General features: G+C 59.0%; 1 protein-coding gene across 1 annotated transcript in view; it reads left to right on the forward strand.

The window, feature by feature from the left end:
* GRIN2A (glutamate ionotropic receptor NMDA type subunit 2A) overlaps positions 1–25,164 on the forward strand; it is a 275,021-nt gene that overhangs the window by 121,603 nt on the left and 128,254 nt on the right. Inside the window, exon 4 of the mRNA XM_055136810.1 lies at positions 12,815–13,407. Within this exon, the coding sequence (XP_054992785.1) occupies positions 12,815–13,407 (593 nt within the window). The remainder of the gene's footprint in view (positions 1–12,814; positions 13,408–25,164) is intronic.

Here is a 25,164-nt window from a genome sequence, read left to right on the forward strand (position 1 = left end):
CACCCCAGAGGGTTCATTTCCCTCCACCGGGGCCTCCAAGATACCCAGAAGTTTCCTGCAAAATGCAAATGCCAACAGTGCCTTCTGTCCGTTCTGTGTGGCCGGCTGAAGCCGGGCAAGGGCCCCTCTTAGAAAGTAATGGCAGTGACAGGAAGGAGGAGCCAGACTTCAGCTGAGAGAGGAGGAGGAAGCATTCCAGGGGAGCCGGGATGGCCTGTGCAAAGGCCCTGTGGTTGGCACCAGGACACTGGGCTGCCCTCCAGCTGGAGGGGAGCAGGCGGTGAGTGGTCTGAGACAAGCCCGCAGCGGGTGGGGCGTCAGCAGGAGCAAGCAGTGCAAGAGTGCACCTTGGGGTGCGCATATGCTTCCTGGGACAGAGGGATCATCCACGTCTCTGCCAAGGATGCTCAGGAGATGGCAGGGACCGCGCACCTGGGTCTGCCCATCCGAGATGAGGAAACGGTGGTGCCTGGCAGCCTCGTTCCACCGAGCACCGCGCAGGAAGCCCGGCCACCAGGGACACACCTCCCCTGCCCACTCCCGGTGACCTCAGCGCAGGCCAGGGTGGCCCCAGGGGACAGTGCGCAGGGTAGAGACCCTGTGGGAGGCTGGGGGCACCACGTGGCCCTGACGCTCAGGCTCCCGCTGGAGCGCGGAGTGTGGGGCAGCAGGAGTGTCGCCCCTCGCAGGCGGCCCTGGGTGGCTGTCGGGCAGTGACAGCGCCGTCTGGGGGCAGCGGGTGCCAAGGTCGGGCGCTGGCGGGGCGGGACACGCAGGGAGTCCGGGTGGCGGTAGCCTCCCTCCCTCCAGACCCCCGGCGAGACCCTCCAGCCGCAGCCTTAGCCACACCTGGGGGCCCGGGAGAGATGCCTGGGCGCTGCCAGGGCCTGAACCCCACCCACTGAATCCACGGTCCACCGCTCAGGCCAGGCCCCACCCACCAGCCCAGACCCCGCCCACTCGGCCTAAACCCCACCCGTTGGGTCTTAACCCCGCCCACTAAATGCAAACCCCGCCCACTGAGTATAAACTTCTGCTAAATCTAAACCCCGCCCACGAAATCTAAACCCCGCCCACTAATCTAAACCCCTCCCTCTGAGTCTAAACCCCTCTAAATGGGTCTAACCCCCCCACCAGTGTAAACACCCCCATTAAGGTTGGGTGGGGGCTGATGGGGGTGTCCCTGAGGACCCTGGTGCTGGGAAGTGTACACTGGTGGAGGGATGAGTGTTGGAACACTGTATGACTGAAATCCAATCATGAACAGCTTTGTAAGGGTCTGTCCTTGGTGATTCAATAAAGTTAAAATAAAATCCCTGCTGAGTCTAAACCCCGTCCACTGAATCTAAACCCCACCCATTGAGCCCAAAACCCAGTCCAAACTCCATCCACTGAGTCTGAATCCTACCAGTCTAAATCCCACCTACTGAGTCTAAACCCCACCTGCTGGGTCTAAACAAACTCCGCCCACTAAATCCAAGTCCTACAGTCTAAACCCACTCACTGAGTCTAAACCCACCACTGAGTCTAAAATCCACCCAATCTAAACTCCAATAACTAACTCTAGACCCCACCCACTGAGTAAACCCCACCCACTGACCTTAAACCCCACCCTGAGTCTAAGCCCCACCCACTGAGCTTAAACTCTACCCACTGAGTTTAAACAACCCCCCCACTGAGTCTAAGCCCCACCCATAAAGCTTAAACCCCACTGAGTCTAAGCCCCACCCACTGAGTCCAAGCCACACCCACAGTCTAAACCCCGCCCACTGAGCCCAAGCCCCACCCACTGAACCCAATCCCCACGCACTATATCTCAAGCCCGCTATCCCCAGTGAACGAGGTGAGGTGAGGTCCCCGATGATCTCAGTGCTCACTAGGGTCGGTGCCCTCAGCCGTCGGTGGGCCCCATGGGGTCCCACCGACGACTGAGGGCTAGGAAATGCTCACAGGGCACCCGGCTCCTGGCGTGCAGGGGCGAGTTGTGCCCGGCTCTCGGTTCCCGGGTGGGAGGGGAACCCCAGTAGGGCACTGAGGAAGTAGGGCTCGAGCCACTGTTTGCGGGGATGCTGTGTCCGGGTCACGGGGGTCCATGTGATGGGGATGGTGGGGGAACAAGCCCTTCTGCAGCCGCAAGACCACGCGCCCCTCCCTTGAAGCAAGGAGGGGCCGGGGCTTGGGGCTGGACGCTGTCCCAGGGAGGACGGGAGTTGACCTCTGGCACCCGCGCCTGTGCCACCCTGGAGGAGTGACCGTCCCACCCAGGCCACGTGTTCTGTCGGCATTTTGTGGACTCGTGAGCACTTGGAGGAGGACCTCTCCGCCCTGGTGCTCCCGGCTTGTGCGATGGGAGAGACCCAGGAGAGACCTTTCCCGCCGCGTGAAGCTGCCCCCTCGGGCGCGGGTGCCGCCCCGCACGCGGCCTGACAGTCGGGCACGGAAGCCGGCGCCGTGGGACCTGCTGGCTGTTTCTCCTCGCGGGAGCGGCACGGTGACAAGCAGTTATTGTTGGCGGCGACTTGTCATGTCCCCCGTCTGTGTCGTGGCAGCAGGGCCTGTCAGCCTCAGCGACAGGGAGGCCAGGAGTCGCCCTCAGCCAGGGGAGGAGAAAGCGCGTGTGCAGGGAAGGGGCGCTGGGTGCAGAGAGGCAGACGCCGGGGAAGGAAGAGGGAAGAGCAGGGAGGGAGACTCAGTGCGCCTCCGAGGTTTCCTTTCTGGTCCGAGTTCTCGAGAGGCTCGTCCGCGCGTCTTTATTATTTGTCATGGTTTCTTCGGCCAGTGTGAGTTCAGGAGTCTTGGGTAGTTGCTGAATGGAAGAACGGAGTCAAACTGGCTAACGGAGGGAATTCCTTGGGATGTGTAATGAACAATTGGGGCTTCTGGCTTCAGGTGGGGCTTGATCATGGTGCCCCGTGAGCAGACCAGGATTTGGTAATTCTCCATCTTTCAGCCTTGCCTTTAGCTCAGAGGGTCTCCTCGGGACACCGTGGTGGTCAGATCATACCAGACACTAGCTAGGTGTTCTCTCAGGTAATAATGTAGCACTGTAGCACTGTCATCCCATTGTTCATCGATTTGCTCGAGCGGGCACCAGTCACGTCTCCATCGTGAGACTTGTTGTTATAGTTTTTGGCATATCGAATATGCCACGGGTAGCTTGCCAGGCTCTGCCATGCGAGCGGGATACTCTCGGTAGCTTGCAGGGTTCTCCGAGAGGGACGGAGGAATCGAACCCGGGTCGGCGGCGTGCAAGGCAAACGCCCTATTCTCTGTGCTATCGCTCCAGTCCCTCAGATAATAATAATAAGACAAAAGCTCTTTCTCCACATGTCCAGACAGCCTCTCTGTGAGGACCAGTTCGCACCTGTCCTGAGCCCCGAGCTGACTCCGTGGGGTTGGCTGAACCCCCTGGCCAAGGAGGGTGGCGGAGAGCCCGGCTGAGCCCGGCTGAGCCCTCATTTGCCAACACCCAGACACGGCCCGGGCTGGCCTGTGGCTTTTACCTTCTCCGCGATTGGCGCCACGCCAGCCAGGTCCTTGCAGGGCCCCTCTTGGCGTCACCTGCCAGTCGGCGCAGTGGCTGATGACAGTGTCCTCCCTCCCGTGGGGCAGAGGGAGAAGCCGGAGGCTTAGGTGGAACTTCCTGAATCTGCCCAGCAGACTGTCCCCGGGACTCGCTCCCATCCCCCGTGGGAGCAGACACTGCACAGCCGCCCGGAGGGGACACAGCCAGAGATACCCCCTCCCCCACCCGTCTGGCTCATGCTGTCCCTTGGATTTACTGGACTCGGGAAGAGTCCGCCAACCCCCCCGAGGCTGAATTTCCCCGCCCGGGAGACAGGGAGGTCGAACTTGGCCGCAGCGGGTGGGATAGGACGTGCCACGTACTCGGGGGAGAACCCACATGTCCGTCCTCGACGGACACTTCTGATGGGGCGGGGGCGGCGTGGGGCTGAGAGGTCCGAACGCACCAGACAGATCCCCTCCCTCCCGCCGGGAGCCCGAGCTCGGGTCCTCGAGGGTATCCTCCACTCGGCCACACGCCGGCCCCGCCCAGGAAGCCGGAAAAGCCAGAGGCCAGTCTAGATGCTCGGATTGGCACCTTCGGGGGTGGGGCTGGCCTGACTTGGGGTGGGGGCGCGGGGGCTTCAGCTCTGATGGCCAGGGGTGAAGGCTGTGACGTGTAAGTCTTGCATCTTGTCCGAGCCTTTGAAATATAACTTCTCAAGGCCCACATGATCAGCAGTGGCTGGACAAGAGGTGTAGGACAGTTACGGCCGAGGGTCAGTGGCTCAGAGCGACTGTGTCGCCTACTCTGGAATAGGAGAGTTTCCGGTCATTTCCCCTTACCCCGTGTCCCTCTTTCTCTAGCCTCCCCCCTTTTTTTTTCCAGAAATAGAAGTTTATTGGGGTGCACTCCCAGGCAACCTCTGGTGAGCCCCACCCCAGAAGGGATTTTAAATTATCCCGGGCGGAAGAAGAGGGGGAGGGAACAGGGACCCAGTGGGACGGCTGTGCTGGGCCCAGCCTGTAGCTGTAGGGTGGGGTGGGAGGAAGCAGGGCCCGCAGCCTGGGGCCTTCCTGTCCAGGTGGGCCGTGACCCCTGCCCTCCGTGCTGGGACGGGTCACCATCTTTGATTTCGGAAATGTCGCTGTCATCAACTGGTCGCCCTGTGGTCTGAGCAAACCTTACATACCAGTGGCTTGGGTTCTATGAAAGGGGGCGCCAAGAAATCTAGCTACTTCTGGCAGGAACAGGGGTGTCGTTTTAGGGGGATGGTTCACTCGGTGGCGGGTCAGTTGGCAACTGGGGGATACGGTGAGGAGGAATTGATTAAAGATAGTTCTGGAGATTTTCCATACGTGCACCTGGATGAACTTCGGGAGGCAGAGTGCTAAGATAGAAAACAGGTTCTGGGGCTAGAGCGACAGCACAGCGGGGAGGGCGTTTGCCTTGCACGCGGCCGACCCGGGTTCGAATCCCAGCATCCCATAGGGTCCCCCGAGCACCGCCAGGAGTAATTCCTGAGTGCAGAGCCAGGAGTAACCCCTGAGCATCGCCAGGTGTGACCCAAAAACCTAAAAACCAACCAACCAACAAACAAAAAATAACAGGTTCTGAGCCCAGAGATACCCTTGGTCAAGGTACTGGCCCTCACAGTGGGTGTAGCCCATTCTTGGATTCAGCCCGGTTCCCTTCCAGTCTCTGAGTTGGAGTGTGTGAGCACCGTGGAAGAGACCGTGGCTGGAACCCGAGTCCTCCCCCACCCCAATTTCAAGGTGAAGCTTCTGATGTGCAGAGAGCAGGGGAAGGCGGTGGTGCCTGATTTGAAAAGGACACAGGCAGATTGTGCCAAGAGAAGCAAAATAGTGGGGGGCGGGGGGGGCAGCCTGTTCATCTCACAGGGTCTGATGAGAGGTTCTTAGGGGGGTGTTCTGTCCGTGGGCGACAGGCAGGGGTGTTTTTGAGGAATGATGGACAAGGGTAAATGGAAACATTTCTTTTGGTTTTTCCTTACACAGACACACACAGACACTCACACACACACACAAACACGGATCGCTGACTCAGTCATTCCGCTAGTCACCTGTTTGTAGAGCGCTGACCTCTCCCGGAACTCAGAGCTGACCTCTGGTCACTTGCATCCGGGTTGGTGGGGACGCCCTGTTACCGCCTTTTCCTGAAGGTGGTGGGAGCTGCTGAGAGGAACAAACCCAGGGGAACCTTAACCCAGACCGTGGGATCCGGCTGCAGCGTGCAAGGTGGGGGGAGGGGAGGTGGGGAAAGGGCTGACATCAGGCCTCTGGGACCCTTGGGGAAGGCACAGCCGAGGGACTGAAAGGGACAAGGAGCAAGGCAGGGGTCCGGGGGGCCCTCCCGGCGTGCTGGGCGCCTCTGAGCTGGAGTAGCGTGCGTGGGGCTCGCTGCAGTAAACCCAGAGGATCTCTCGCCTCCTCTCCGGAGGGTGCCAAGGGAGGGCTGGCACACGCGTCGGAAGACAGGCTGGCCAGTGGGCGCTGCGGGAGTGGGATTCAGTGGATGCTCCCATCCACCCAAAGCACCTGCTGCGGAGAAATGGCGCCCGAGACTGGTTCCTCTCTGCAGCGCGTTTCTTCTCCTACGTCAGTTCCCGGTCCACAGGAGGGCTTTTGTGGAGGCTTCCGACCTCGGAGAGGCTTGCTTTCCTCACTGGGTGTTTCAAAAGAGATTGAGTGATTGTTATTTAGCGCACCACACACACACACACACACACACACACACACACACACACACACACACACGGAGTTTCCTGTTCTTCTTAGGAGTGTTTCCCAGTAGCTTAGCATACAAATTCTGCATGCAAATGTTACGGTCCTGAGCACCTGGCTCTGCCGCGTACTAGCTTGGCAAGTCTCGGCAAGTTACGTTTTCTGAGTCTGAGTTCTTAAATCTGTAACAGAGGTCGGAGTAAGACACGCTACATTGTACCACACACGCTGATATGTCCAATAAATGCTAGTTGTGAGGATGGTCTTAATGACAGCAAAGAGGAAGAGGAGCAGGAGGTGGAGAAATGTGAGGATAATGACAATGAGAGTTGGTGGTGAATGGTGATGGTGGACAGTGGTTGGTCATGGTGATGGTGGACAGTGATTGGTCATGGTGATGGTGGACAGTGGTTGTTGGTGGTGGTGAACAGTGATTGGTCATGTTGGTGGTGGACAGTGGATGGTGGTAGTGATGGTGGACAGTGGTTATTCTTGGTGGACAGTGCTTGGTGGTGGTGGTGATAGTTGACAGTGGTTGGTCATGGTGATGGTGGACAGTGGATGGTGGTGGTGATGGTGGACAGTGATTGGTGGTGGTGATAGTGGACAGTGATTGGTGGTGGTGATGGTGGACAGTGGTTGGTCATGGTGGTGGTGGACAGTGGTCATTGGTGATGGACAGTGCTTGGTGGTGGTGATGGTGGACAGTGGATGGTGGTGGTGATAGTTGACAGTGGTAGATCATGGAGGTGGTGGACAGCAGATGGTGGTGGTGGTGGACAGTGGTTGTTGTTGGTGAACAGTGCTTGGTGGTGGTGAAGGTGGACAGTGATCGGTCATGGTGGTGGTGGACAGTGGATGGTGGTGGTGATAGTTGACAATGATTGGTCATGGCAGTAGTGGACAGTGGTTGGTGGTGGTGGTGTTGGACAGTGATTGTTGGTGGTGAACAGTGCTTGGTGGTGGTGGTGGTGGACAGTGATTGGTCATGGCGGTGGTGGATACTTATGACATGAAGGCCACGGAAGAGAAGATAAGGAGGCCGGTCACGAAGAGTGTCATGGTGCTGGTGACTGTGGAGGAAGCAGAGGAGGAGGGTGGCAGAGAGCAGCCATGGTGGACGATGGTGTCGGGGGGAATAGGGTGGCGGTGGAGGCGGATGGTGGCGGATGCCGGTGACAGAGGAGCAGAGTGCCGGAGGACGATGGCGGTGGGTGATGACGGTGGAGGAGGAGAATGACGGGGAGGATGAAGAGGGTGGACGACGGGGACGGTGGTGGCCGATGGAGGTGGATGGCGGTGGTCGTGTGGAGGATGGTGACAGTGGTGGTGGAGGAGGCGGGGGTGGCGGGTGATGGTGATGGTGGTGGACAGACACGGTGGTGGCGGAGAGGAGACGCCCGGGTGCCGAGGGGATGGAGGCTCCTGGGTGAGACAGATTCAGCTTATTGCCCAGGAGGATGCTTTCCGCATTAGACGTCCCAAGACTGGTATCTCCTCTGCTCCTCCTCATCCATGGAAAACGAAGCAGGAGGTTTATAAGCTCAGACCCACGGGAGAGTGGCAGACGGCACGCCGGGATCCACCAGGAGAGTCTTCCAGAAGGAAAGCAGGTTCCCAAGGGGGTATCCCGAGATCTTTTCTGGGCCACCTTCTCTCTGTTGCTGGCGCCCACCATGAGACAGAAGGAAAATTAGCATTAGGAAGGGCTGTGGGGTTGGTGCCCGCCCCCTCCACCCCCCCCCCCCACGTCTCCAGGCTTCCCCGGGGATGAGTTTCTTGCTCATTAATTTTCTCACCAGATATGTATTGGGTGGCAGACACTGTGCTGAGTTTTGAAGACACCAAGTTGAAGAATACTGGTCCTGCTGTTGAGATGAGACAGGGAAAAGCGAGTCAATTAGCTTCCGAGTTCATATATCCATCGTGGGGAAATTCAGCTTCCTTGGGGTTGGCACACAGGCACCGTGATCAGTGGTGTTTTTTGTTTTAAATTTTGCAATAACTCTCCGCCCGATTCTCCTGTGTGGCCGGGAATGAGAACCCACCGGGTGAATGGGGGGGCGTCGGAACATAGATGCCATCCTGTAATAACCAAGCCGCTGTCCGCAAGGGGGCCCTGTGGATTTTCGGGCAACCCCTTCACCTCACTTCCTGCATCTTTATGAGAAAAGCCATCCACAGAGGCTCTTAACTGTTCCAGTGACCCCTTGCTGGGGCCGCGGGCTCAGAGACATAATGGGTGTGGGCGCCCTTTATAGCCCGAGGAAGGGAAATGAAGGTCAGTGTCGGACTCACAGCCTCAGGCCTTGGGGCTCAGCAAGTCGCCGACTGGGGTGGCACATCAGAGAGCAAGATCAGGATCCGCACGTGCTAAGGAGGTGGTAGCTGATGGGGTGGGGGAGGAGCAGAGACCCAGAACTCCCCCCCACACACCCGTCCCCCAGCCCCGGCCTCTCCCTTGCTCTGGTGCTGGAGATGGTTTGTTCTGTACAGGGCGGTGGGCCCGGCCGGGAGCTGCTCTTGCTTCAGAAGCAAAGTGGGTGTCTGAAATCTGTTCCCTGCCGTGGGGGCTGGTGCCAGGGGTGGTCGGGGACGGATCTGGCGCGTGTGCAGAGGACAGGCGGGGGGCCGTGAGCAGCCCTCTCCTCCCCGGCAGGAAGTGCAGGAGCGAGGGAGGAGAAAGCGCCAGACGGGCATCTCGGATGCCACGTCCTGGGGGTCCGACCACACCCCCCCGCCCCTGTCCCTCCTGCGGGGCCAAGGAGCGCCCTTGGGAAGCTGGGAGCGGGCAGTCCCTCTCTGCAGGCCCCGCCTCTGAGGGGCAGCAGCAAGCGTTCACGGCCGGCGCTGATTTCTGCAGCTTCCCATGGGAGTGGCCACGGTGGGGACACACCGCGTGAGGGCCACTAGACACGGCACTGGGGTGCGGGGGTCTTCCCTAGCCCACGCCCGCAGCCCCCCGGGCCTTGAGCGGGGGGGGGGGGTTGGTGTGCAGAGGGGAGAAGACCGAGCCGGGATCCTCGAGAGACCTGCTCAGGACCAGAGGGAGGCTGGCCTCGCTTCCTGCCAGGCTCCGCCGTGGTCTCCAGAGTGACCGCAGGCCCGCTGCAGTGACCCCCTCTCGGGCCCAGCCCCCCAGGGCTGCCTATGTGGGGGGACATCAACAGCTCAGGGTGGAGACAGGACCCCCGTGGCTGGACCAGACATGGACTTTATTCCATCCTCAACCCAAGGACAGTCCGATGGGCGGGAGCTCCTGGGTCCCATCGGGGAGGTGACAAAGTCTCCTGGCTGGGCAGTGTCGGGAGTCACCCCCATGCCCGGCCTGTGGCGGGTGTCAGAGTAAATAATCCTGTTTCTGTGTGACCTGCTGGGTACATTATATATATAATGGACCATTATATACATAGTATATATAATGGACTGGAGCGATAGCGCAGCAGGTAGGGTGTTTGCCTTGCATGCCGCCGACCCGGGTTCAATTCCTCCGTCCCTCTCGGGGAGCCCAGCAAGCTACCGAGAGTATCCTGCCCACACGGCAGAGCCTGGCAAGCTCCCCGTGATGTATTTGATATGTCAAAAACAGTAACAATAAGTCTCACAATGAAGACGTTACTGGTGCCCGCTCGAGCAAATCGATGAACAACGGGACGACAGTGCGACAGTGCTACGATATCTACAATATGTAATGTGCTGTTGTTGGTTGGTTTGCTGGGGCCACACCTGGCAGTGCTCAGGGATCCCTCCTGGCTCCTGACTCCACACTCAGGAATCTCTCCTGGTAGGGCCCAGGCGTGTGGGGAGGGGCTGGGGGTCAGACCTGGTGGGCCGGGGCCACCTGCACGGCAAGCGCCCTGCCCGCTGGACTGTCTCTCTGGCCTCAAATCTATTTGCGACATGGGGTGGGGACGTGGCCCCTTTTTGCTGCCGTGGGGAGGGCGAGGGTTCAGGATTTTATTTGAGCAACAGAACATTCGAGAGCCCCCGGGAATGTGCTCTCCCAGGAGGCGCCATTCTCCCCTTGGACAGTTTCGTTAATGGTTTTGCCAAGGTCGTTTCCGTGGCTTCACTCACTCCCTCACACCCGCTTCCTCCACTCACCAGCCCGGAAGGTGCCAAGTTCTGGGGACGGGGAATTGAGGACAGGAGCGATCTCTGCCCTTGGGCACTTCGCAGCCTTGTTGAGGCGTGATTTAAAACGATTCATCAATCCAAGAATATTGAATTTCTCCAAAGCTACTGTAGGGAAAAAGAGAATTATCCAAAGTCTTTAAATCTGTTACCCACTTTAATTGATTTAATTAGGTAAAATTCATAGAACTATAATGTTGGAAGCAGCCCAGTAGCATTTCTTCTTCTTCTTCTTCTTCTTCTTCTTCTTCTTCTTCTTCTTCTTCTTCTTCTTCTTCTTCTTCTTCTTCTTCTTCTTCTTCTTCTTCTTCTTCTCCTCCTCCTCCTCCTCCTCCTCCTCCTCCTCCTCCTCCTCCTCCTCCTCCTCCTCCTCCTCCTCCTCCTCCTCCTCCTCCTCCTCCTCCTCCTCCTCCTCCTCCTCCTCCTCCTCCTCCTCCTCCTCCTCCTCCTCCTCCTCCTCCTCCTCCTCCTCCTCCTCCTCCTCCTTCTTCTAGAAAACATTTTTTTTTCCCCTCTCTGCCTCAGGCCACATGGCTGCACCCAAACCCATGATTTTAGGGGAGCACTGGTGTGTGTGTGTGTGTGTGTGTGTGAGAGAGAGAGAGAGAGAGGGGGGGGGAGAGAGAGAGAGAGAGAGAGAGAGAGAGAGAGAGAGAGAGAGAGAGAGAGAGGGGGGGGGGTAGGGAGACAGAGACAGAGACAGACACAGAGACAATTTTGACTCATTCAGATAAAATCATGATTTTAAGGACCAGAGAGCGGTAGTGCAGAGGGCAGGGTGCTCGCCTTGCAAGTCGACCTGGGTTCGATCCCCAGCATCCCCCAGCATCCCCTGATCTCCACCAGGATTGATCCCGAGCACAGTGCTCTGAGCACAGTTGGGCCCCCGTCCCACCAAAACGACCCCAAGAGCCCGTGATTTCAAATGAGGGCACACGAGGTCGGATCATCAGGGGTGACAGGCCCTGCTGCCAAGTCCCCTTCTCAGAGCCACGGACGGACTCACGCCCCCTCCATGTGGCGGACGTGTGTTTACACGCGTGTGTTCACACAGACACACACACACACACGCGGGCCCCACCACCGCAGCGCGCGAGGCAGCCGGCCGCGGCGAAGCCCCCCTGCAGCCCACCCGCGACCCCCGAGGGCCCGGCCCGCTGGCTGCGGGGGCGGGGCGGCATCGGCGTGCGTCAGATCCTGTTTTGCTGCGACGCCGAGGCGCACCTTCTGTTGAGTTGGCATTTGGCGCGTTCTGCCACCGCGCGGTCGGAGCATCTGTTCCCGCGGCTCCCTCCCGGGCCCGGAGTGCGTGAGCTGGACACGGGGCAGCGCCTCCGCGCAGAGTGGCCGCCGAGACCCTCATCCTCCCCCGCCCCCCAGAGTACAATTCATAGGAACACGGGGGAGGGGGGCGGGGTTACAGGAGGGGCGTTTGCAAAGCCTTGGCCCAGAGACCTTTTGCAGGTGGCACTTAGGCTGGGGGGGGGCAGTCGGGCCTGGGGGCGGGGGAGCCTCTGTTGCCCATTTCCGTGTCCGTCTCCCCTGCGCCCGCATCCAGCCGCTCCTCCTGTGCTCAGAATCGAATCTGAGTGTCTGAACATGCCCCCCGAGGCCATACACGCTGGCGGTTGCTGCCAATCTCCCTGGCACCGTCTTATTCTCTCCTCCTCCCGGAGCCCTAATGCGTTTATCTCGCGTGCCTGGAGTCATTGGGTGGTCCCCTGGGGGCTGCTGGAACTAGAGCCCCCCCACGCCCTCCTGCTCTGCTGTGGGGGCCGCGTGCCCCATCCCTCTCCGCAGTGGTGCCCACTGCCCTCTGCCCACTGCCTGGCCAACGCAGGCCTGCATCGTGTTTGCTGCTGCCTGGCAGCCTCCCCGGCTCCCCCCACCACGGGCCCTGGCTGAGGACCCCTGAGATGGTGAGGGCAGCCAGAAAGATTTTCTCTGTCGGGTCCGTGTGTGCCCGCTGCATTCAGGGTAGTGCAGGGCACCTAGAGTTAAGTGGCATCAAGAGCCACCCACCGGCCAAGGTCGGCCCGGGAGCGTGTTGACCAAGTGAGGGCTTCAGACGTGGCAGGCCCAGGTGCCCGGCGTGTCCCCCACCTCTGCCTGCACCAGGGGGCTCGTGGAAAGACACGAGGATGGGTTCATTCCCAGCCATGCACCTCCCCGAGCCAGAGAGTTTGGTGGGCATGGAGAAGGGGGAGGTGAGTGGAGGGTGGGCCCTTCCCCGTCCCCAGCCGTGGCCTTCTGTCCTGGTGGGGAGGGGGCGGCATCCGTCCCGGGGTCAGGCACACACATGAGCGCACAGGAAGGCTGAGAGAGCGCCGCTGGGTGCATGGGTGGGTGGGTGCGTGGGTGTAGGGAGGCGTCTCTGGGCCGCCCCCGCCTCACGCCCTGTTTCTCTCTCTCTCTCTCTCCCTGCCGGCAGGACCCGACGTCCACCTTCTTCCAGTTCGGCGCGTCCATCCAGCAGCAGGCCACGGTCATGCTGAAGATCATGCAGGACTACGACTGGCACACCTTCTCGCTGGTCACCACCATCTTCCCCGGCTACCGGGAGTTCATCAGCTTCGTCAAGACCACGGTGGACAACAGCTTCGTGGGCTGGGACGTGCAGAACGTCATCACCCTGGACACGTCCTTCGAGGACGCCAAGACGCAGGTGCAGCTGAAGAAGATCCACTCGTCGGTGATCCTGCTGTACTGCTCCAAGGACGAGGCCGTGGCCATCCTGAGCGAGGCGCGGGCGCTCGGCCTCACGGGCTACGACTTCTTCTGGATCGTGCCCAGCCTGGTGTCGGGCAACACGGAGCTCATCCCCAAGGAGTTCCCCTCGGGCCTCATCTCCGTGTCCTACGACGACTGGGACTACAGCCTGGAGGCCCGGGTCAGGGACGGCCTGGGCATCCTCACCACGGCCGCCGCGTCCATGCTGGAGAAGTTCTCCTACATCCCCGAGGCCAAGGCCAGCTGCTACGGGCAGTCAGAGAAGCCGGAGGCCCCTCAGCACACGCTGCACCAGTGAGTGTCCCCGCCTCTCTGCGCGCGCATGCGCGTGCGCCTGCGGGGTCCCCGGGGGCGGCGGGCTGGGCGGAGCCTGGGGGTCCGTTTGGCAAGCGGCGCTGGGGGCCTGGATGGGTCACGCTCCGGATGTTCTGTTCTTTCTGCCCTGGCTCAGAAAGCCCGTTCAGTTTGGCTTTCTGGCAACTTCCTTTTCTTCTTTTCTTTTGGTTTATATTTTTTTTATTGGTTGGGGGGGTTAGTCCACAGCTAGCGGTGCTCAGGCTGACTGCTGGCTCTAGGCGCAGGAATCACTCCTGGTGGTGCTCAGGGGACCCTCAGGGATGCGGGGGGGGGGGGGGTGGAACCTGAGTTGGCCGCGTGCAGGGCAAGTGCCCTACCCCCTGTGCTATCTCTCCAGCCCTGCCTCTTGCTTTACTGAGCACTGTAGACTCGCGGCTGCCTGGCGTGGCCTCCGTGTCCCGCCCGCCTAGCCGCCTTCTCGTCTTCCTCGCGTGCTATCTGGGTGGGGTACACGCGTGTGCTGCCTGCATAGACGTACAGGTGCAGGCATGTGCGGTTGCCTGTCAGACAGAGCTGGCTGTGGCTGCTCGCGGCCTGGGAGATTGGACCACCCTTTGCATTTCTCAGAAAGAGCCCGGCCAGCCCCTGTTTTTCCGACTTAGGATCCGAATTCCGACTGTTCCGCGGAAATGCAGAGCTGCTCCCCCCGCGGGTTTCCGTAAGCGCATGTTTGAGTCTCTCTAGGGTGGAGACGGAGGGAGAATTTAGGGGTCACGGAGGATGTGCATTTTTATTATTGCTGCTGGCTGTGCGCCCAGGGACCCCTCCTGGAGGGGCTCGGAGACCTGTGCAGGGCTGGGGGCTGGACTCTGGCCGGTGCAGCGCCTGCTCGCAGCAGGAAGGGCCAGCAGGGACAGTTCAGGCCCAGGGTGGACCCCCGTTCCCGCCCCCACTCGGTTCTCAATTCTGTGGCACTTGGAGGCTCCGAGAAGCCGGTTCTTAACAAGTTCCTGAGTGAGGCGGGTACTTTGGGTCAGGGCTGGGCGGGGTGGAGCAGGGGCCTGCGTCCAGCCTGGTGGGGACTGGCCAGGTGGCTTAGACCGACAGGAAGTCGCTGTCGGAAAACCGGGCTGACCACTGTCAGCAGCGGAAACGTCTCGATGGGTCTGGGCAGGCGTCAGGCTTTGCAGGGTTCACACAGGTGGGGCAGGAGGGCTGCCGGTGTGCTTGTGTGTGTGTGAGTGTGTAAGAGTGTGTGAGTGTATAAGTGTATGTGAGTGTATGAATGTGTGTGTTAATGTGTGTAAGAGCAATTGTGAGATTATTTGAGTGTGTAAATGTGTGTAAGAGCACGTGTGAATGGGTAAGAATATACGTGAGAATTTTTGAGTGTTTTGAACATGTATGTTATGAGTGAGTGTAAGAATGTATGTGAATGTGTTTGAGTGTGTGAGAGTATTGTGTAAATGTGTGTATATACGTAAGAGTGTGTGTGAATGTGTATATGTAATAGTGTGTGAATGTGTGTATATATGTAAGAGTGTATATATATGAGTGTGTGAATGTATGTGTTTGAGTGTGTGAATGTGTGTATATATGTAAGAGTATGTGAATGTGTATATATATGTAAGAGTTTGTGTCTATATGTAGGAGTGTGTATGTGAATATATGTGTGTGACTGTGAATGTGTGTGTATATGTGTAAGAGTGAATATATGTAAGAGTGTGTGAATGTATGTGTTTAAATGTGTGTGAATGTATTTGTGTATATGTAAGAGTGTGAATATGTGTATATATGTAGGAGTGTGTGTGTAAATATATGTGTTTGAGTATGTTTGAATTTGTGTGTATGTATGTAAGAGTGTGTGTGAATGTGTTTGCGCATGTAAGAGTATGTGTGCATAAATGTGAGTATGTATAAATATGTTTGAGTGTGAGAGTATGTGTGTGAAGGTGTGTACCTGTAAGAGTGTGTGTATGAAAGTATGTTTATGTGAGAGCATGTGTGTATATGGAAGTGTGTTTGAGTCTGTGTATATACATAAGAGTATTGTGAGACTGTGTGTATATGTAGGAGTATGTATGTGAATGTATATAATTTGAATGTGTGTGATTGTGTGTGTATATATGTAAGAGTATGTGTGTGAATGTGTGTATATGTATGTATGTGAATGTGTTTGAGTGTGTGTGATTGTGTGTGTATATATATATAAGAGTATGTGTGCGAATGTGTATATATGTATGTGTGTGAATGTATGTGTTTGAGTATGTGTGAATGTATGTGTATATATGTAAGAGTATGTATGTGAATGTGTGTATATGTATGTGTGTGAATGTATATGTTTGAGTGTGTGTGAGTGTGTGTATCTGTAAGAGTGTGTTTGAATCTGTGTGTATACGTGAGTGTGTGTGTGAATGTGTGTGTGTATGAGAGAGGGTGTGTGTATACTTGTGTAAGACTGTGGGCCTGTGTGTGTGTGATGACGTAAACAGAGATTCTCTCCTAACCGGCAAACTAGGGCACCCCGGCAGTCGCCTCCCGAGGGCTCCTCGGCGTCCTCCCGTCCCCCTCTGTAGGCCCGCATTTCCCCACGGCCACGGTCCGCGTTTGAGGACAGTCAGGCCGTCGGGAGTGGCCGGCGGGCGCCCCCACAGAGGCAGGGCACCGCCACCCCCAGGCACGCCTCGGCCCGGCCCCGAGGGCACGGAGATGCCGCAGCTCTGAGTGTCTGGTCAGCTCAGGGGCTGGCGCGCCGACCTTGCAGCAGCTGCGTTTCCAGCCGGGTTCGAGACAGTCCCCTACCCTGCGAGCAGAGCACTGTCTCGGGACCCCCCGGAGCCCCGCTTTGGGCCAGGGAAGCTGCCGTAGCCTGGGAGAGTCCGGGGCCGAGTCCAGCTCCGCTGGGAGGGAGTGTGGGGGAGTGGCGCGTGTCCCTGGGGCTGGCTCTGCCCGTGTCCGCGGCCTCACGTGTGACCCCCGGGCGCCTCCCCACGACCTGCCGCCTCTGGGCTGCGGGCAGGGCTTGGTGGCAGAACACGCGGAGGACAGGGCTGGCCGTTTCTGTACCCGGGGCTTCCGAAGCCACAGGCGCGGGGAGCGGGCGGGGTGCCGGGGCGGGCGGAATTCTCTCCCTTGCGTCTCCTGCTCTCCCAGCAGCCTTCGAAGTGAGCAGTCAGCACTTTCCGGAGCTCAGAAATAGCTCAGTGGCGTTACGCAACGGCCCCTCGCTCCTGCAAAGTTATTAAACATCTGCTCCACCTCCAGCAAACCTGCTCGCGGCCGGCTCCGGCCCCGGGAAGGTGACGTGTGACCCAGCTTCGCAGGGGCCGGGACGGGGCGGCTCCGGCCAGGTGGGGGGGGTCCTGGGGTTTCTGTGTGGGGGGGGTGGAAATCGGGGGCTGTGGGCTCAGGCTGCCCCACCTCGGCCCAGCGCTGGGATCTTGGGGGTTCGGGGCTCGGGGCCTGCTTGAACCCGGCCTGGGTTCAAGGCCTGCCAGGAGTGATCGCCGGAGGCAGAGCCGGGGTGAGCTCAGAGCCCCCCAGGCATGGCCCCGAGCACCCCGTTTTCCCGAAGAATCTTCCAGAGACAAGCCTTGGGCAGGTCGCTGAACTCCTGAAGTGGGCAGGGCTGAGAACGCTGGCCTCTGTGGCCGGGGTCAGCGCTGGCCCTTCAGCAGCTGCCCCTAGGGACTGTCCCCGGGTCACAGCCTCTACTGTGAGGGGCCGTCATGCTTACGGGGGGGGGGCCCGGTGGGAAGCCGCACCCACCCTCAGTGCTCAGGGCTCCCGGAGCCCCGTGCAGGGCTGGGGTCAAACCAGAGTGGGCTGCATGCAGGCAGGGGCTCAGCCCTGTGCTCTGCCTTGTTCTCCTTCTCCTGTGCCCTCTTGTGCTCTCTCCAGTGCTCTCTCTCCAGTGCTCTCTCCTGTGCTCTCTCTCTCTGGCCTAATCATGGGTGTTTTTCAGACCCAACCTCTCTTTTTGAGACTGACCTTAGCCAGTGGGAGAAAGTCCAGAGTGCTGCGAGGAGCGAGAGGGCAGGCTGGGCTGGGATGTCCACACCTGCCTGGTACCGGGCAGTGACCATGCTCTCTCCCGGGTCCATTCCCCGGGGCTCTGCACCGTGTCTGCCTGTGTGCGACCCCCCCTCATGGGCACTGGGCAGGGGGTAGGCCTGTGTGGCCAGTGTTGCTTTCTCAGCCGGACAGCTCCAACCCCCCACCTCCTCCTCCTCCCCCGACCCCCGGCCTCCTCCTCCCCCGACGCCTGACCCCTCCTCCCGCTGCCTTCGGAAGGGCACAGTGGCATGTTCCATCTTGGTGGTGGTACCTGGGGTGACTCCATGGTACCCGGGGTCCCACCTGGGACTCCTGCAGGCTTCACTGGTGCCCCCCGGCCCTTCACGTCGTCCTGACCCCTCCACCTCCTTTGCGGAATGACTGAGTCACGGCATTTTCGGGGCGTGCAGTCAGGGTGTGGCGGGGCCACCCTGGAAGTCTCCCGGCTGCTGGCAGAGGAGGCACCCGAGTGTAGCACCCGTTACCGCTGGGAACCCCGAGGCCACAGCCGAGCGGCGTTGCCCAGGCCTAGTGGGGGACACCGGGCCTGGTCCTGGGGCAGGGAGTCAGGCCCCCACGGGAGCCAGTGCAGGGAAGGGGACGACAGGGAAACCCATTAGGCCGAGGGAGCTGGGTTCAGCCCCACGTGGCCTTTGACAGCCTTTTCTCTGTGACACCCGCAGGAAAAGTTCCCGGCTCCCTGCCCGAGAGAGACGCGGCCCTCGATCCGGCCGGCCTATTTCTGTTTGATGATCGGAACAATCACTGTGGGTTTCTCCGATAAAAGCCAATAAAAGAGGCTGCTTGGTTAATTCTCTGAGCTTGACCGGAGTTAAAACTTCCCTGGGCGAAGGCGATAACTCTTGGCAAATATTTATCTGTAGGATCACCATATGCTCAACAAACATTCCTGGCGGCGAGATCAGATGCCCGGGAGACCGGAGCAACTTTCTGGGGCCTCTGCTGTAAATCCGAGCGAGACTTGGAATGCAGGCCCTCGGGGGACCAGGCGGGAAGGGAAGAGGGCTGTCGGCCGGGGATGGTGGGTGAGCAGGAAGGACGCCGAGGCGTGTTCACGGAGCGTCCGTACGTGCGACCGGGGACCGTGGCTTGTGGTCCGCCCACCAGCTGGGTTTCCCCTGAGCCCCTCTTGCCAGCCCTTGGGGATGGTGGAACAGATCCTCCAAGCCGGGAGGAGATGGAGGCGGGTCTGGTCAAGGCGTGTCCGAGACTCCACCAGGCAGCGAGGTGACCGTTTCAGCGTGGGGCCTCTAACGCTTCTCTTTCCCGGGGCTACATCCAGGCTCGGTTAGAGCATCTCAGGGCCCCAGGTGAGGAAGGCGGCCCTGCCCTCCCTCCCTCCCTCCCTCCCTCCCCACCCCGGGGCGCTCGGCCTAAGAACTCAGTCCCAAGCCTCGGTTCAGGGGCCTCTCGGCGTGGGGCGTCTCTCCTGGAACGTGGCCCTCTCTCCCTTGGCTGCGGGTCAGGTGGGCCCGAGGCCAGCCCGGCCCAGCAACCTGTCGTTTCAAATAGGCACCTCGTGATTATCCCCCCAAAATGGAGCCCTCCCCCCGCCAGCACAGGCTGCAGGGAAGGGCCGGGCGGCGGCCGCTTATCTGACTTTGAGGAATGGTGGTTTGGGGGGGTCATGGGATGGGTGGTCCCATGGGAAGCCCGCGTGAGCTTCTCCCGGGCCGGGTGGACATCACCAGCACTAGAGGATGCTTGGGTGGGTTTGCAGAGGGGCGCCCGCCAGGGCACAGTGTCCCGTGGAAGTGTGGGTGGCAGAGACGGACTTTGCCGTGTCTCTGTTCCCTGAAGAGAAGGCCAAGAGGAGCGTGTGGATTCCTCCCACTGGTTCCTGCTGGCAGCGGGCACGTGGGGAGGGGGCTGGGAGCTGAAGGTGCCAGTCCTGGGGCCACCCAGCAGGGCCTGGCACGGTTTAGAGCGAGGAGACGGCGGCTTGGATCCACCCATTGGCTGGTGGTTGGTTCGGGCGAGAACTGAATGGGCCTGGAGAAATAGGACCAGGATTGATGACCCGGAAGTGGTTGATGACCTGGGCGTGCTAAGCCTTAGACCAAGTGTCCAGTTGTGGGAGGCGGTCTCTCACAACCATGGAGAAGAGACCCAGAGTCATGGAGGGTGGGGGCGGGACAGCACAGCGGGGGGATCCCCCCTCCTGCTGGCCTGGCTTCTGTCCACGCCTGCCTGTTCCGGGTCCAGCAGCGTCAGACCGGGGCATGGCTCACCTGTCGGGCTTGACGCCACCGCGTTTCCATAGTCACGTTCTGGCTCTTTGGACCAACACAGGGACAGCTCCTGAGTCACGTGATGTGATGGGGGAGGTACTGAGACGGGAGAATCACCACCTTTTGTTTGTTTTTTAACTTTTTTGTTTTAATTAAACCAATATGGACTGGAGCGACAGCACAGCAGGGAGGGCGTTTGCCTTGCACGCAGCCGACCCGGGTTTGATTCCTCCGTCCCTCTCGGAGAGCCCGGCAAGCTACTGAGAGTGTCCCACCTGCACGGCAGAGCCTGGCAAGCTCCCTGTGGCGTATTCGATATGCCAAAAACAGTAACAAGTCTCACAATGGAGACGTTACTGGTGCCCACTTGAGCAAGTCGATGAACGGGACGACAGTGTGACAGTGCTAAATCCCTATGAGAGACGGTTACCAAGCTCCCATGGTCCAGTTTCTGTCATACGACGTCCCAACACCCACCCCTCCACAGGGCTCCGTTCCCCACCACCAAGACGCCCCCTTTGTGCATCCTGCGGGGCCGCGGATCCAACTCCGAATCTCCTTTTGCGTCCGTGTGTTTCGTGTGTTTATCGCGTGAGGGGGTGCCCGTGTTTGACATGGCGTTGGCTCCCAGAGCACCGTCTCTCCCCTCCACACCGCACCCTCCGCCAGGCGTCCAGCCGCCGCCACTACCTTTGTGGCCCCCTCCCCGGGGCTGCCCCTCGCCTTGGCCTGTGCTGTCCGCTGCCCGGCCGGCCCTCAGGAGTGGCTGCTGTTCCGTGTGCCCTTTGGCTCGTGTCTCGCTCTTCCGTGGTCACTGGAAGCCCCGCGTGTTGGCTGTTCCCTCTGACGTCTCACGAGCTCCCCCGGGGCCCCGCGCCTGTCGTCCTGCTCACGGCGGGACCCACCCGGCACTGGGCTCCCAGCCCCGTGGGCCACACACACACCCGTCCATCCTGTCACCAGGCCGTGTCATGGAGCAGGAGCTGCGGCACTCACCTTCGTCCCTCCCGGAGGGAGGAGGCGTGTGTGTGACGGCGTGAGGGATGAGCCCACGGCTGGCCCTGCACCGCCGGCCTCGCGTCTGCTCATTGGACAGAGCGGCCCGTGCCCCCCCCCCCGCCCCCGGACCTGGCCACCTGTCCCTGCCCGCGCCCTCCCCGGTCCCCTGCCTCCAGGTGGCCCGAGCTCCCACGCAGACTCCCAAGCCTGGCGCTGGCCCGGGAGAGGAGGCCGCGCTGGCCAGCTTGCTGGGGCCAGCTGGGCTCTGCGTGGGCAGGGCAGCCGGGCCCTGGGTTTAGTGAATGGACTGGCTGGTCCCGGGAGCCCTGGCCCTGAACCCCAGCGCCCGTTCCCTGAGCCCTCTCGGAGGGAGGGAGGGAGTGACGCAGAACAGCGGCCCGAGACATGCTCTTTTCTTTTTTTTCTTTCTTTCTTTTTTAATTTTTTTCTTTTATAAGGTAGTTCACACTATTTGATGACAGTTAATATCCAAACACCAACCCCACCCCCATGACGCCTTCCCACCACCATATTTGGGATGTTTCCATCCCAAGCCCCAAGCCCTGTCCCAGAGCACAACCAAAATAATATAGTTTGTATTGTCTGTTATGGAAAACCGCTGAAAATGCTACAAAAAAGTATCCATAGAGGAAACAGTGTGAAGATTATTCTGTTTTGGCAGGGGACATTAAGACCTTCTGTAGGATATCAGTGACATGTTGTTAAAGGTTGAGTGATGTGAGCTTTCGTATAGATATCTGAAAATATGTATATATGCATATTTATATATTCCCTCTACAGCCACGTGATGGGGGAGGTACTGAGATGGGAGAATCACCACCTTTGTTTGTTTTTTTAACTTTTTTGTTTTAATTAAGCTACTATGGACTAGAGCGATAGTATAGCGGGTAGGGTGTTTGCCTTGCACGCCGCCGACCCGGGTTTGGCAGATTCCGTGAATCTGCCCCTCTCGGAGAGCCCGGCAAGCTTCCGAGAGTATCCTTTCCGCACGACAGAGCCTGGCAAGCTCCCTGTGGTGTATTCGATATGCCAACGACAGTAACGTCTCAAAATGGAGATGTTACTGGTGCCCGCTCGAGCAAATCGATGAGCAACGAGATGACAGTGCTACAGTGATTCCCTCTATGGTTGGTTGCCTACTGTCTGAACCCCGTCAGAGGTGGTGTGGTCCTCTTGGAGAATGGGCAGGGAGTGTCGTGATGTGTCCAGGAATATGTTCACCCGTGCCCGAGCTTGTGGGGAGCGGCCTTGAGCATGGTAGTGGTTGGGTTGTGGAGGTTTTCGGCTGCCAGGACTGGGTCCCGTGGGGCAGGGGGGAGGGTTCTCACCCGGCCCCCCTCTGGGGTGCCCCGAGTGAAACAGCCTGGTTCGGGGTCCGGTGGCTTGGCTGTGGCGGGCATCATGTTGCTCCCTTCCGGGAGAAAAAGCCGGAGGCACGCCGATTTCCTTTCCATTTCCCTCCCTGTTAATAGGAGAAACTCTTAACTTCTTCATCTCATGGATCCATCTGTGTGTGTGTGTGTGTGTGTGTGTGTGAGAGAGAGAGAGAGAGAGAGAGAGAGAGAGCACGTGTGAGCATGCTCGTGCAGGGAGAAAGGGAAACTTTGCATTTCACTGGTTACCATTTGGGGGTGTCGCTATTTTATAAACGTGATGAATGGAAATATTGAAGAGCTCGAATGATACAACCTCCGGCGTACTAAGTGACTTCTCAGTGTCGATTCCATCCATCTCAGCTGTGAATTGGCCTAATCTTCAGGTTAGGTTCTGCTCAGGCCACAGTGCTCCACGTTCAGTCGTGGGAATTCACCAGCAGTCAGGACTTCAGGTCCAGCACGATCAAGGTGCAGGCTGGCTGTCTCCCCCTCCCCTCCCTGAGGGCGCTTGACTCCGCCCTTTGGGGAACACGGTCTCTGTTCTCAGACTGCCTCTGTCACAGCCCCAGGCCTCTGTCGCTTCTGCCACCACCCGTTCTCCGGTCTCGGCCACGTTGGGTCTTGTGCCCGTCTTGAGCTATTTTGAAAATGCCGCGAACTGCCCGGCCTCTTTCTGGGTTCCTGATCGAGGAGGCGGTCAGGCCGGGAGGAGGGTCGGCCACGCTGCCCCTGCTCAATCTGGGAGTGAGGCGACCGTCTCTCCAGGGGCCCGGGATTCCCCTGGGAGGCGGCGTGGATCCGTGGCAAATGTGAGCGAGGAGGAGGAGGAAGAGGCAAGTGAGCACCAGAGGGAGGACTGAGCAGTCAGCGGTCAGCCGTGGGGACTCATCTCCTGAGTGAGAGCACCACGGGGCAGAGTGGCCACGGGGCCCAGCAACGGCCACATCAGCGGAGCCAGCATCCCAGCGAGAATTTCTCGAATAATGCCCGGACTACCGCTTAGAAATCAGGGCTTTTCACAATGGTTACATTTGTAGCAAATCTGGGGGCTGGCAGTAAGAAAGTAACCACTCCACTTTGCACCCTGCAAGTGTTAATATCAGGGCTTTAGAGGTGCGATCCCCTAGGGAAAGCTGGGGGATGCTGGGGGAGGTGTCCCCTAAGGACTGCCTGGGGGTGGGAGGTATTCCAGGGGCTCCCTGCTGGTGGCTGCCAGCTGAGGAGCTGGTGTTTACTCACTTCCTGTTCTGGAGGCAAAGACCAACTCCAACAAGGCAAGAGGGATCCCCTTCCCCCAGGAGATCCTCTTTCTTTGTGTCTGGTCCAGGCCTTCAGCTGATTAGACGAGGCCCACCCATGGGGGGAGGGAGTGAAGAGGCAGTATGCCAAACTCAGCTGACCAGTTCACAGGTCATCACTCTCACCTGGAATCACCCCAGTGGACAGATCCAGAGTCCTATTGAACCAATAGGGGAACTGGGCACCCCTCGGCCCAGTCAAGTTATCAGACTGAACCGTCGTCGAACCTAATCTGAGATTTAGCGACCTGGGTTCGAGAGTGAACTGTGCACTTGTAATCTTTGGTAGCACTTGGAGCTTCTCTGGGCCTCAGCTTCCGTATCTGCAGGTTGGTGGCGTGGCCAGGACCTCGGGCGGGGAGTGGAGCGAGAGACCATCGGGATCAAACACGTGGAAACACTTCCCCTCTCGGGACTCGGCCGTGCTATCACAGCCCGTTAGCACCCAGTGCTTGGCTCCGAGCCATAGTTTTGAAAAAAAAAAATTATACAATTTGACTCCGATCTATGAAATCTGTTTGTCACTGCAGCATGATTTCCCACGGGCTCTGCATCAGAGTCCTGGCCGCCCTCTCACGGGTTCAGGAGAGAGGAGGAGACGGGGGTGTCGAAGGTGTCACTCCCACAGGTGGAACAAGGTGGAGACCTGAGCAGGACGCCGGGTGTCTCCCTCCCTCCCTCTCTCTCCCTCCTTCCTCCCTCTCTGTCTCTGTCTCTCCCTGTCTCTCCCTGTCTCTCTCTGTTTCTTCCTCCCTCCCTCCCTCCCTAAGCCTTAGGGGACACCTCCCCCAGCATCCCCCAGCTTTTCCTAGGGGATCCGCACCTCTAAAACCCTGATATTAACACTTGCAGGGTGCAAAGTGGAGTGGTTACTTTCTTACTGCCAGCCCCCAGATTTGCTACAAATGTAACCATTGTGAAAAACCCTGATTTCTAAGCGGGCGGTCTGGGCATTATCCGAGCTCGCTGGGATGCTGGCTCTTCCCCTGTCTCTGTCTCTCTCTTCTCTCTGTCTTTGTCTCTCCCTTTTTCTGTCTCTGTGTATCTCTCCTTCTCTCTGTCTCTCTCCCTCTTTGTCTCTCCATGTGTCTCTCTGTCTTTCTCTGTCTCTCTCCCTCTCTCCCTCCCCTTGCTCTTCCTCTCTCTCTCTCTTCATCTCTCTCTCTCTCTGGTTTTTGGATTGCACCCAGAGGTGCTCAGGACTCACTCCTGGCTCTGTGCTCAGGTCTTACTCTGGGTTGTGTGCTCAAGGATCATTCCTGGCTCTGTGCTTAGGGCTCACAACTGGCTGTGTACTCAGGGCTGACTCCTGGCTCTGAGCTCAGGGCTGACTCCTGACTCTGTGCTCAGGGCTGACTCCTGGCTCTGTGCTCAGGGATCACTCCTGGCTGTGAGCTCAAGGTTCACTCCTGGCTCTGAGCTCAGGGCTGACTCCTGGCTCTGTGCTCAGGGCTCACTCCTGGCTCTGTGCTCAAGACTGACTCCTGGCTCTGTGCTCAGGACTGACTCCTGGCTCTGTGCTCAGGAATCACTCCTGGCTGTGAGCTCAAGGTTCATTCCTGGCTCTGTGCTCAGGGCTCACTCCTGGCTCTGTGCTCAGGGCTCACTCCTGGCTCTGTGCTCAATGCTCACTCCTGGCTCTGTGCTCAGGGCTCACTCCTGGCTCTGTGCTCAGGGCTCACTCCTGGCTCTGTGCTCAGGGCTCACTCCTGGCTCTGTGCTCAGGGATCAGTCGGGGCTCAGAGAACTATA

The sequence above is a fragment of the Sorex araneus genome, chromosome 4 (assembly GCF_027595985.1).
Source record: "Sorex araneus isolate mSorAra2 chromosome 4, mSorAra2.pri, whole genome shotgun sequence".
Classification (NCBI taxonomy): domain Eukaryota; kingdom Metazoa; phylum Chordata; class Mammalia; order Eulipotyphla; family Soricidae; genus Sorex; species Sorex araneus.